The sequence below is a fragment of the Panthera onca genome, chromosome F2 (assembly GCF_046562875.1).
Source record: "Panthera onca isolate mPanOnc1 chromosome F2, mPanOnc1 haplotype 2, whole genome shotgun sequence".
NCBI lineage: Eukaryota > Metazoa > Chordata > Mammalia > Carnivora > Felidae > Panthera > Panthera onca.
The window spans coordinates 64,336,706-64,349,809 of record NC_138356.1 but is presented as its reverse complement, the minus strand read 5'-3'; the positions used below and the strand labels follow the sequence as shown (position 1 = coordinate 64,349,809).

The following is a 13,104-nucleotide window of genomic DNA, read 5'->3' as shown; positions in this document are numbered from 1 at the left end:
GACTTGAGGTGCATGCCCTCTTCATACAAGTCACTGATAACAATGTTTAACAGGACAGGACTAAGGCCATAGCTCTGCCTCCATTCCTAATTAAATTGACTCGTGATGTCTATGACCCCTTAACAAAGTACTCTTCCAGCTGATAAGCTTTGTACCCAAAACTTATTCCTTTTAAGTCCAAATGAATATTAAAGGAAACTGTCAGTACATTTTTTTTTCTGAATACTTACTTCATCTATTACTTTTCTACTAATCTGGTTTCTGCATAAAACAGTTGGTGTAAGGAAGCCATGTAGGCCCTCATGGACTCCTATTTCCTATTTTCCAAAGTCAAAAAAAGAAGGAAAGAAAGAAAGAAAGATTGCTTTTAAAAATCCATTACTGGGGTGCCTGGGTGGCTTTGTCAGCTGAATGTCTGACTCTTGATCTCATGGATTGTGAGATCGAGCCCCGCATCAGACTGTGTGCTGAGAGCACAGAGTCTGCTTGGGATTCTCTCTCTGCCCCTCTCTCTTCCCCTCCCCCATTCACTCGCTCTAATTCTCTCTCTCTCTCAAAATAAAGAAACATTTTTTAAAAAATCCATTACTGAATTTTGCCTGGGAACAGGGCCAAAGAATCTATTTTATTCCATGTTTTGAAAACCAAGATATAATTTTCACTTTTCCAGTTCACTTTTTTAGAACAGTCTGACTTGTTCTCCCTGATTTCCCAAAGGTCCCCGCAGAGTTTCAATTATGAAGCATCTAAGCCCTTCCGGTACGTTGGTGTGTAATCTTCCCAGGAAGGACTTGAGTTCATTTGAAGCATCAGGGTGCTCTCTTCCAAATGCCACTCCCTTCTTGGCTTCCACTGCCCCTTACTTAGGCTCACATCTCAAAAACGTTATTTTCATAAAGCAGCAAAGAAAGAATTCATAAGTTATATTTTCTTTCAGCCACTCATCAATAACACTGTTTGCCTGGAGATACAGAGCTGCCTAGTCCTTGTCTTTGTATACCATAGACATCTAAAAATAGCCCCTCGTGTTGTATTTGTCATTGTTAGGAAACCTTCCTTCATATGGACCCTCGATTGCCCATCTAAAGGTTTCTTTTGAATAGTGGTTTGACTCCCAGTGAAAACATCCTGTCCTTTGCAGTGGACATGGCCCTTGTGGGTCCTGGTGTTACTTAATTTAGAGCCTAGGTATAAGGGGGGCACCTGGGTGGCTTAGTCGGTTAAGCATCTGACTCTTAATCTCAGCTCAGGTCATGGTCTCATTGTTCATAGGATCGAGCCCCACGTCGGACTCCATGCTGACAGCCCAGAGCCTGCTTGGGATTCTGTCTGTCACCCTCTCTCTCTGACGCCCTCAAAGTAAATAAATAAACTTAAAAAAAAAAGAACCCAAGTATTGGATTCCTAAGATCTTAAGGACCTTATACAATATTGCTTTAACTTCTGCTGATCTGAGGTACTTGTGAGCCCTCTGAGATGCTCAGTGAACAATCAGACAGTGCATTATCCAGTAGTGTATATCCAATATTATTTTATTGGTTGGAGCTGGAAATATACAAGTTCACCTGCAGAGAATGATTTCATAGAACATTTATAAATGTAATCGTTGCACTATTTTTCTCTATCTCTTCCTTGTAGCTGCCACTCCTATCACTGTGGCAGCCCACATAATAAAAAAGAGGTAAGAGAAAGGATCTTGGTCCTACCCTGTCCAGTGGCCTTGTCTCATTTTTGCAATGCCATGATTTGTAAACCAACCAACTCTGTTCGGACTTCTCAAGATGGCATGGTGGCGCATGTCCACATCTCTACATGTTGTCATCCACTCATTACTGTTGGCCACAAAAAGCAATTCGTTGGGGATGATATTAAGAACAAGGAAATCTATTATTTCCGATATCTTGGTAGGGATGAAATGACAATTATGTTGATAAATGTAGGGTCTCTTTGTTCTTGTGCCAGAATCCACTGTTGCCTTTCCTATGACGGAACAGCTTTCTCTTGAGGTTCCAGTTCACCCTCTGAAGGAAGATCTTCTTAATAATCAGATTGCCCCAATGAAGAGGAATAATTCTCCATCTGTCCACTTGACTCTGGCTCATCTCTTCCACTTGTGATCTGCCAGAGGCTGGTTCTGACTTTCTTTTATATTCGAGGAGTGAGCCTCTAAGAACTGGGGCAGAACCTGAAGTGAACTTCATCTCCTCCAACCTTGGGCCACATCTGTTGTACTCACACCATGCCTAGCCTTGGGTCTGCATAGAGTAGGTGCATTTATGAGTTGGCTATGGCTGCCATAACAAAATACTACAAAGCAGGTGACATAAGCAACAGAAATTTATTTTCTCATAGTTTTGAAGGATAAAAGTCCAAGATCCACGTGCCATCAGGGTTGGTTTCTGGTGAGGGTTTTCTTCCTGGCTTATAGACAGCTGCCTTCTTGCTCTGTCCACACTTGGTCCTTGCTCTTTGTGTGTGTGTGTGTGTGTGTGTGTGTGTGTGTGTGTGTGTGTAGGGAGGGAGATCTCTGGCATCTCTTTTCCTGTAAGGGCAGCATCCTATTGGTTAAGGGCCCACACTTATGCCCTTACTTAACCTTATATAGTCTGTATTTCCAAATACAGTCACATGGGCAAGGGCTTCAACATAGGAATTTTAGGGGGACACAGTTCAGTCCGTAACAGGGAAGTATTCCATAAATGTTTGTAGGATGTATCAGTTGGCGAATGGCGAAATCTTGATTGATTGATTGAATGAATGAACTTCGTGACTTTTTTGGTGGTCATTTGGAAGTAGAGAAGAGACCTGAACAGAGCAGGAAGCTCCTCTAAGGCCCCTTGGAGCACCCTGAATCAAAAAAGATTCTGTAACTTCAACTGGCAGGTCTCAGGGTCTCTCCTGTCTCATTTGCTGGAAGCCAGTTGGTTTGTGTAAGGGATTAATGAGGCCACAGGTGTAGGTTCCATCCCACGCGGCTCAGTTAACTCCATGTTGAGAAAGGCTCTTCCATGGCAGGTGTTAAGTCTGAAGAGCGAGGCATGGACAGTTTAGAATAACCTAGACATATGGACATGTAGGGCCACAGAGAGGAGCTCATCCGCTGTTCCAACACTGAATTGACACTAATGTTATACAAACAACAAACAAAGCATGTTTGTCGCTCTGAGTCAGAATGCATGTATTTTTCAGTGGAATACAAGCTCTGGTCCTAAAAATTAAAGTGAAAGATCTGACTTCATTCCAGCCTCATAGCCTTCTAAAGTGAATCTTTAAATTGTATAGTATCTGTTGCTAAGTGGAGATTTCAAGATAAAAAAAAAATACCATAAGAAGAAATGAAATCACCCATAAAATGACTCAGGATTTTAATGGATTTGTTTCCAGGTTTTTCTCTTACATGGTTGAATTGTGTATCTAGAGACTTTTGGTAGATACATACACGTTTCCCCATATTTGCCATCCGTGTTTATAAAATAACTTTCAAGGTCTGTGTAATACTCTACGCAGAGGAGAACATGTACCTATATGCATCGTGTGGATACTGGGATGTAGTTCACTTGATTTAAAAATTTTTTTTATGTTTATTCATTTTTGAAAGACAGAGAGAGACAGAGCACAAGCAGGGGTGGGGCAGAGAGAGAGGGGGACACAGAATCTGAAGCAGGCTCCAGGCTCTGAACTGTCAGTCCAGAACCCGACACGGGGTTCGAACTCAGGAACTGCGAGATCATGACCTGAGCCGAAGTCGGATGCCCAACCGACTGAGCCACCCACGCGCCCCAATTCACTTGTTTTTAATCTGGAAGATGTTTTTGTTACCAGTATGCACATGAGGTAGCGGAAAAGAAATTTGCTTTATCTGATTGTTTACCTACAGCTTGGCACATTTCATTAACCAATAGTGGTGTACTCAAAAGAATACATTATTCAGCATGTCTGCTATTTTTCAGATAGCAAATCGACTTGTTCTTTAATATAGATATTAGATAGTTCACACTTGATCAGTGGAAAAATCAATTTCTTCTCTTCCCTTTTCTTTTCAGTGAATGAAATTTGGCGAGGAGATGAATAACAAATTTAGAAGTGGTGCTCCCTCTTAACTCACTGGGTTTCCCCATCAAGGACGCCCTGTGCATAGTGTTGGTCCGCTAGATACAGGCCTTTCTCATACCTTGTTAGAGTCAGTTAGTAATTTCATTCCCTATACCCAGACCTACCAAGTGCAAATTTTCCAACAAATTAAATTTCCAGTTATTATTGGCTCCGATTTTATAGTCTCTCTGGAGAAAAATTAATATTGGTAGGAAATTCATAAAAAAGTGACATTCTCCATGAGGGTGGTACATCTTCTTCTCCCTTCACTTGTGCCTCAGTGTTACATTTGCACTGGCCCTGATTGTGACAGCGCTGATGCCCCTTCAGTGGACAATTTAGGGTATAACAAATGAGAACATGTCCGGCTAGGGAAGGCGTAAGGGAACTAACGTTTACTGAATGCTTCTGATGATCACTGAATACTGAATTAAGTGCTTTTTTTTTTTTTTTTTGTACTTTATTATAAAGAATCCCAAGCATGGGAGGCAGGAGTCGTATTTTTAAAATAAGGAAACCGAGAGGTGCCTGGCTGGCTCAGTTGGTAGACCGTGTGACTCTTGATCTCTCAAGGTTGTGAGTTCAAGTCCCACATTGAGCGTGGAGCCTACTAAAAGAAAAATTCATCTTGCTTATATTAAAATAAGGGAAATGAGGGTAGGGGCACTAAGGGATGGGATAAGGGTATGGAAATAATACTGAGTACAAACCGTATGCTGGGTCTGTGCTAGATGTGGACAGATTAGAATATTATTATTTTATGGATTTCACAGATTATTTCAGTTGATCTTTAAAACACTACCTTATGAAGTAGGGATTCCTAGAACATTTAACACATGGCAGAATAGGGGTCTCATGAAGGCTTTTATGCCCCCCAAACCTTGTTATCTCTCTTCAGTTTGCAGTGCAGCTGGCCAGCTGTAAAAAAAAATGCCGATTTTTTTTTTAAGTTTTATTTATTTAAGGAATCTCTACATACCATGTGGGGCTCGAACTCAGGATCTAAGATCTGGCTGAGCCAGCCAGATGCCCCCAACATATACAGATTTTTAAGAGTTTTAAAAAGGAAAAGCTAGATGTATTTCCTCAAGTAACTAAAACTTAAACACCATCAAGTATAAAAAACATATTTACGCAACTAAGAAAACAATATAAATCCTTGTTTTTTATAAGTACCTTTCTTTTTTTTTAGTTTGACATTTTTTTAATGTTTATCTTACTTATTCTTTTGAAGAGAAAGAGAAAGTGTGTGTGTGCATGTGCACACAAGCATGTGTGCACAGGCATGTGCAAGAACAGGAGAGTGGCAGAGGGAGAAGGGTGTGAGAATCTTAAGTACTCTCACAACCGTGAGATCATGATCTGAGCCAAAACCAGGAATCAGACGCTTAACCAACTGAGCCACCCAGGCACCCTGACAGTTTGACTTTTGAACAAAAGAATACATTTTTTAAAAATAGGATGGAATAAATTCAAAAATCCATATTTGTACCTTATCTTAATGAATTTTTACCTGGCTCTCAATCCCTTTATAACCCATGTTAGGCTTTTGAGAAATGCTTTCTTTTTTCTTTAGCCTCACCAAGATTTTGAAACCCCTGTCAACAGACAGTTTCCTTCACACTGTCCCAGATTCTTCTCTCAATGAGATTCATGGAACTTCCCTTTTATTATTACTTTCTATTAAGGTACAATTGACAAATAAAGCCTAATGTGCACAATGTATATATGGTGAGATGATTACCACAATCAAATTAATTAATACATCTATATCCTCAATATAGTTACTTTGGTGTGTGTATGGAGGGGATAGCCTAAGGTCTATTCTCTTAGTAAATTTCAAGTATACAATACAGTATTATTAAGTATAGTGATCATGGTGTACATTAGATCCTCAGGGGTCATTCATCTTATGACTAAAAGTTTGTACCCTTTGACCAACATCTCCCTGTTTCTCCCACCTTGTAGCCCTGGCAACCATCATTCTACTCTGTTTCTATGAGTTTGACTTTTTTTCAGATTCTACATATGAATGATACCACCCAGTATTTGTCTTTTTCTGCCTGGCTTATTTTACTTAGCCATAGTGCCCTCCATATTCACCCATGCTCTTGCAAATGGCAGGGTTTCCTTCTTTCTTAAGGCTGAGTAATATTCCAGTGTGTGTGTGTGTGTGTGTGTGTGTGTGTGTGTGTGTGTGTGTCTGTGTGTGTGTGTGTATACCACAATTTTAAAATCCATTTATCCATCGATGGACATTTAGGTTGTTTTTATATCTTAACTATTGTGAATATGCTGTAACAAACTTGGGGTTGCAGATACCTCTCTGAGATACTGAGTGCGCTTCCTTCGGACATATTCCCAGAATTGAATTGCTGGATCTTATGGTAGCTCTAATTTCAGTTTTTTTGCGGAACCTCCATACTATTTTCCATGGTGGCTGCACCAATTTGCATTCCCACCAACAGTGCGCAGGGGGTCCCTTTCCTCCACGTTCTTGCCAGCCTTCATAATCTCTTGGAATCTTCTCTATCTTCAAAGAATTTTACGATCAAAAAGCTTGTCAACAAACCTTTTTCTTCCAGGCGGCGTCGCAAACCACCCCCGCCACCAATTCCAGCTTTGTGAGTAAAAGAAAGCTTTTCAGAGTTCTACAAGAAGCTTGTTGCTAGAAATCCAACAGGGTACTGTGTTTGATTTCACCGGTAATTTTGCTCTGCAATATCTAAGCTTACAAGAGGAGATGAGCTTTTGGATTTCTTTGTGCAATTTTAATCTAGGGGTAACAAGCCCCTTGCCTAAAAAAGTCAGTCTCCCATCTCCCGTCCACTGAGTGAATAGACACCTGGAATTTCTCTGGCAAATGGTAGTGTTTCCTTCTGTACCAAAAGATAAGACTGAAAATGCAAATATCCTGGGGAGAAGTCACATTTACTAAATTATACTCGTGCTATCCTGCAAATGATTGATACGGGTGTCTCTTCCCAAAGAAGGTTGAGATATCAGACATTGAGGAGCAGGAGAGATCCAGGGGTTTAAAGGGGAGGCGTGAAAAGGAGGAGCCGGTGCCTGCTCAGGGGGTAGGGCTCAGAGACTGTGATTCCTCACGGTTTCCGTCTGGCCTTTCAGAAAATATTTACGATGGGAGTCACATTTTATGCTTTAAAGCGTGCGGTTTAAAGTCAGTGTGCAAACTGTGGCAAAAAGCACTCTTGGAAATCCCTTAAATCTTCCAGTAAGTGCCGTTCTTTCCATTTCCCAGGAAGCCCAGCATTGCCAGTTATTCCTAGGTGTTACCACTGCTGCTTCTTCAGTGGAGTCCCATGGTGGTTTGCTTGTGTTTGGAGGCTGTGTGCTCAAAAAACGCATTCGGTACACCCAGATGAGCCAAACTACAAGACATGCAGGGGGACGGAGGCTAAGCCAGGAAACAGTGTCGTGCTCACACCGGGACATACTCATGCCCAGGAATGGAATGGGGAGGACTATACACACTATTTAAGTTGTTCTCGCTCTCACTTTCCCAATTCTCTTTTTGGCCCAGTGGGTATCGTGGAACTTGTCTCGTGGGAGTTAAAGGCATGCGATTCAACTCCTCTGCACATTCAGCCGGATGCGGCTCCCCGGGCACTTTCTAAATCTCACCGTAGCCCTGGAGAGGGACTGGCAGAGCAGAAGGCAGAAAACCACGGGGGACACTGGGGTTAAGCCGGACCCTTTGGTCCTAGGTCAGAAAAACGAGAGCAAATCACCCATGTGGAAGCTTTGATCAGATGACAAGTCAGGTGAACACAGTGGTTTACAGTTTGATGGAGATTTGTCTCTCTTTCTCGACAGGCTGGTCCATTCAGGTCCGGGCAAAGGATCGCCCCAGGCTGGCGTGGATCTGTCCTTTGCTACGCGAACGGGCACCAGGCAGGGGATCGAGACACATGTCTTCAGGGCCGAGACCAGCAGGGACCTCTCCCATTGGACGCGGAGCATCGTACAGGGATGTCACAACTCGGCGGAACTCGTCACCGAGGTCACCACAGGTGAGCACTGCTGGCTGACACAGGACCGGCACGCCCTCTCCTCTGCCCTGGCCTCAAAGTAGTTTCCACTATTGGCCTTTTTGGCTGTGGAGAATTCCAGAAGTAAGCTTAAATTCTTCCAAATTAAGGCACTGTATGCCCTACTGAAAAGCAAGCCTTTCTCCTCCTTCATTCAAGAAAAGTTGGTAACTTGGAGAGTCAGATGTCATTTTCCTACCTGTGTAACCCTGGGTGGCTTCCTGGAGGCATGTACTTTGGAGGCCCAAACTAGTAGGATTCTTGTTATAAACAACAGAGACTGACTCTGAGTAGCTTATCACAGAATACAATTCTTGCACATTAGTGTTGGTAGCTCACAGAGTTGTTTACAAAACTGGGGAACCAGTTGGTGAAAAAGAGCGGGAAACAGACGTGTCTAGCTGGGGTGAAACAGCAAAGGGGAAACCACCAGTGACCCCTGCCCCTGGTATGGATGGAGAAGCCGAGGCTGGATGGAAGGAACACACAGTGAGTGCAGCCATGTTCCTGCAGAGCTCTACGACAGGGCCGGTTAGTGGGGAAACTGGGATTTGTATAAAGAAGGAAGAACCTTCTATACTGTACTATTTATTGAGTGCTCACAACGTGCCAGGCATTTCATCTACTGCCTCTCAGTGTTTTTCTTTTTCTTTTTTTTTTTTTAAGTTTATTTATTTATTTTGAGAGAGCGAGAAAGAGAGCGTGTGAGCATGGGGGAGGGGCAGGAAGAGAGGAGAGAGCGCATCCCAAGCAGGTTCCTCGCTGTCAGCTCAGAGTCTGATGCAGGGCTCGAACTCACAAACTGCGAAATCATGATCTGAGCTGAAACTCAAGAGTCGGATGCTTAACCGACTGAGCTACCCAGGCACCCCTCAGTGTTTTTCATACTATGAGAAACAACCCTACTAGGGGTCCAGAAATCAATGAATTGAGGCCAGACCAACATTTAAAAAATTAAATGGAATAGGAAAATTAGTGTAAATATTGTTTAGGTTTGATTCCGGGGTGTGTGTATGACTAGGGTCATAATACGTTGCCTCATCTCGTCTAATGCACACAATTCCCTTGCCAACCTGATTTTACAAATCTGGAAGCAAATCCTTAAGAAAGGTTAAGTAATCGGGGCGCTTGGGTGGCTCAGTCGGTTAAGCGTCCGACTCCAGCTCAGGTCATGATCTCGCGGTCCGTGAGTTCGAGCCCCGTGTCGGGCTCTGTGCTGACAGCTCAGAGCCTGGAGCCTGTTTCAGATTCTGTGTCTCCCTCTCTCTCTGACCCTCCCCTGTTCATGCTCTGTCTCTCTCTGTCTCAAAAATAAATAAACGTTAAAATAAAAAAAATTTAAAAAAAAAGGAAGAAAGGTTAAGTAACTTATCCAAGATCACACAACTCATAAATGACAAAACTGTAACACTAGGTTGTGCCATTCTAAAGACTCTTTCTCATTGACTATTGTCTACAAGGACATAGATCTCACTGGTATACCACTGGTCCGAAAACAGGCTGCTGTGATCAATAATTTTCATGCCACTCTCCAAATCAGATGGATAGATAGGTGACCGATAGACGATTGACAGATAGCTAGATGATAGATAGAATGCATGCACATATAAATATACAGATCTAGATAATCTCATTTTTTACTGGGCAAAGATAAAATTAGAGACTAGGAAGTAATAGGAATCTAAAGTCACATGAAGGAACAAAGTATGTGCTGTAAAATCTTGTACATTTGCTAAGGTGGATTCCATACTAGCCCAGTGATTTTCAGCAGCCAGCACAATGTACAGTTGACAGTGTCCATAATGCTGTTGTTCCTGATTCTGAGATGTAAGGCAGACTGTTTCTAGCTCTGAGATCTAGGACCAACCTCTCTTCCAGGTGTCCTGCGGTCACTCATAAAGAGGGCATGTGTGACAGAGTGGCTAGTATCCTCAACAACAGTCTCCCAGGAAATCCAACGTTGAGTCCCATAAGGCTGCTTCTCTGTTCGCCCCTTTCTATCATGTTTTCCTGCCTGTTCCTTCATTTCTCTGTGTCTCTGAGCATCCAGTATAAGGTGGTAGCCACAGTGTGGGATTTAAGTCAGAAAGGCCTGGATTCAAATTCCAGTCCCGTTTCTTTCCTAATCTCTTACTCTTACTTGCCTCGCTTGTTTCCATTATCCGTAAAAAGAAGAAAATAACGGTACCTACCTCATAGGATTGTTGTCGAGAATTATGAGAAATAATCCATGTAAAGCGCCTCGAACAGTGCTTGACACATAGTAAGTGCTCACTCAGAGTTGTTATTAGTCATTACTCTTGTAATGACTTCTCCAGACCTGTGCGGTCCCGTATGCTGGCTTCTGGTCATATGTGGCTATTTAAATATTATTGAATTAAAATTAAATTACTCCCTCAGTCACACCAGCCACATTTCCAGGGCTCAGTCACTACATGTGCCTAATGGCAACCACGTTGGACAGTGCAGATCTAGAACCTTTCCATCATGGCTAAAAGTCCTACTGTACAGCTTTGCTCTAGGGGAACAGGATTGCCCACAAGACATCCTAGGTACAGCATTTCCAAACTTTAGCCACACTAAAACCAACAGAAATGAAAGTTTTTGTTGTTGTTTTATTCTCAGAAGCCTGATTGCTGACCTCTACCCCCAGAGATTCAGATTCAGCAGCTTGGGGATGGGGCCTGAGAATCTGCACCTAATAAATAGCAGGTGGTGCTGATGCTGCCGGGCCCTGGAGCCCTTAGGGAGCACTGCCGCGCTAGGCAGGAGCTTCCCCCGGGACTCAGGAATATTCTGAAAGGTGGGACACACATCTTTCAGATGTGTAGTACGGTTTCTCCACATTTCCTCTACTCATGCAAACGTGAACAAACAGATGTTTTGTAGAATTTCCACTGCAGCAACACCAACAAAATCCGTGTCTTTTAGCAGTTACCCTGAAACTGACTGGTGCCCCGACCATTTTCCATCATTGTTGGAAACCTTTCTGGAGCGTCGCTGAAACTTTTTTTTTATGCTGAATCTGTATGGCAAGAAAAACTAGAGTTTTGGAGCTGAGATTTGGAAAACCTGAAAACTAAACTTAAGTTATATGTGTAAATACCAGAAAGATCCATGCTCCTTGCAATAAATTGAGGAGTGTTCTAGGAAAGACTGGAGATGGCCAAAGGGATTTGGTTTAGTTTGCATTCCACAGATTTTGTAAGATCTTTCTCTCTCAGTAAGTTGACCTCTACTTGGACAGGAAAATAATGAGGCTGGTGGTAGACCAGCCAAAGGAAATAAACAATGAATTGTGTGGATGGAGCTAGCCGGGTGGTGGGAGAGGAGAAATTACGGAAATGATCAAACGTGCAACCCAGTTACAAATTGAAAGATGCCTGCAGGGAGTAGGGGAACGGGGCTTATGTTTTAATCAGAGCTTCAATTAACTTGATAATGTGTTCGGTTTACCCTGTGTGGATTGAGAACATCTTGAGGTAACCAATTCCATTATATGAAGGCCACGGATACCATTTGAGGTCAACTAGAATTGAAAGTAACCACAATCAGTTAATTCGGAATATCTGATGGCATAGCTTTAAAGTTCAAATATAGAGGAAGGAAGAAGAAAAGCATGTTTAAAGCTCATTTGCCCACCTATTTTGCAGGTAATAGAAGTAAAGAGTGTCAAAAACAAGGATTCAAGATGGGAAGCCATAACTACACCCATGCCACTGTCTTTGGTTATCCTAGGACTATGGGGGTGCTAGAGGCCTACGGACCTTCTGAGAGTATGAGATTTACTGAGGGGCTCTGCCCAGGACTCAGAAATCTATTAGAGACTGTAGTACACCTTTGGGAAATATCAGCTCTTAGTTACAAATTGAAAGATGCCTGTGGGAAGTCAGAAGGAGGGGTATGGGTTTTAAGCAGAGCTTCAATTAAAAGCCGCCTCATTCTGTGAGTCCCCTGTGTCTTCCCCCAAACTCTAAAGGCCCCCTGACCATACAGTCATTACTCTGCCTCTTTGCCAAGGTCCCTCTCCACATCCCTCTATATCCTGACTTCCAGAGAAGGAGAAAGAGACATGGCATGGAGTGGAAAGAACTTGAATTTTGAATTCTAAACCACCTAAGTTGGGACACATTTCACCTGTCTGAGCGTCACTTTTTTTCACCTATAATATTAAGCTAAGGTCCTGCTTCAGAAGTTTGTGGTAAGGTGAAATTCAGTTTGGTTTATAAAGCCAAGCTGAGCTAATGTTGATATAGAGCAATCATAATGCCCATCCTCTTCCTCTTCCCAATCCCCATCTCCAGCAAAGAAAATATCCTGGTTTCCCTAAAGAGCTTTCAGATGTGTATGAAGGGCTGAGCCAATTTACTTGCCAGGGTCTGTTAATTGTGGTGTTCTGTGAGGCAAAAAAAAAAATCCAATCTGATACTTAATAACCTTTTTCAGAACTCTTTGATCAGGGGTGTAAACATTCACAAGTCTTCCTAAATAGGAAGTAGGATTCTGGGGCAAGGCTGCATCCCGCTCACAAGCTTAGAGTGCTGGTCACTTTTCCTAAACACAGTGAGGACCACGCACAAAAGCTGGCACCTGTTGTCATCAAGAGATTTTAATTTTGTTCCTTTGGATCACACAGCACCTTGTGAATACTCCCTGGGGCTCCTGAATGCCACACTGGGCAGAGAGGAAACAGCATTCACCACGGAAGATGCCACATCTGGTGTCTATCCTACTGCACAGCTTTTCTAGGACCCAAGATCATCAGAGAAAACATTTAAAACCCTCATTTCTGTTTAAAAAATGAGCTTTGTTGGACTTTTTAAAAATTAAAAATGAGGTGGTTTTAGGCTACTTGCTCTTGACCGCTTAGGTGTGCTAACTTTGGTAATGTCACGGAGGAAAGCTTGTTTCTTTCACCAGCCAGTAGACACATGGCATTGGGCCGCGTGTGTGTGTATGT

General features: G+C 42.6%; 1 protein-coding gene across 3 annotated transcripts in view; it reads left to right on the top strand.

Annotated features, from left to right (window-relative positions):
* The window catches only part of SNTB1 (syntrophin beta 1), a 235,171-nt gene that overhangs the window by 216,461 nt on the left and 5,606 nt on the right, over positions 1-13,104 (top strand). For all 3 annotated transcript variants that reach the window (XM_060611234.2, XM_060611233.3, XM_078441968.2), the window contains one exon: positions 7,930-8,126. In XM_060611234.2, coding sequence (XP_060467217.1) covers positions 7,930-8,126 — 197 coding nt within the window. The remainder of the gene's footprint in view (positions 1-7,929; positions 8,127-13,104) is intronic.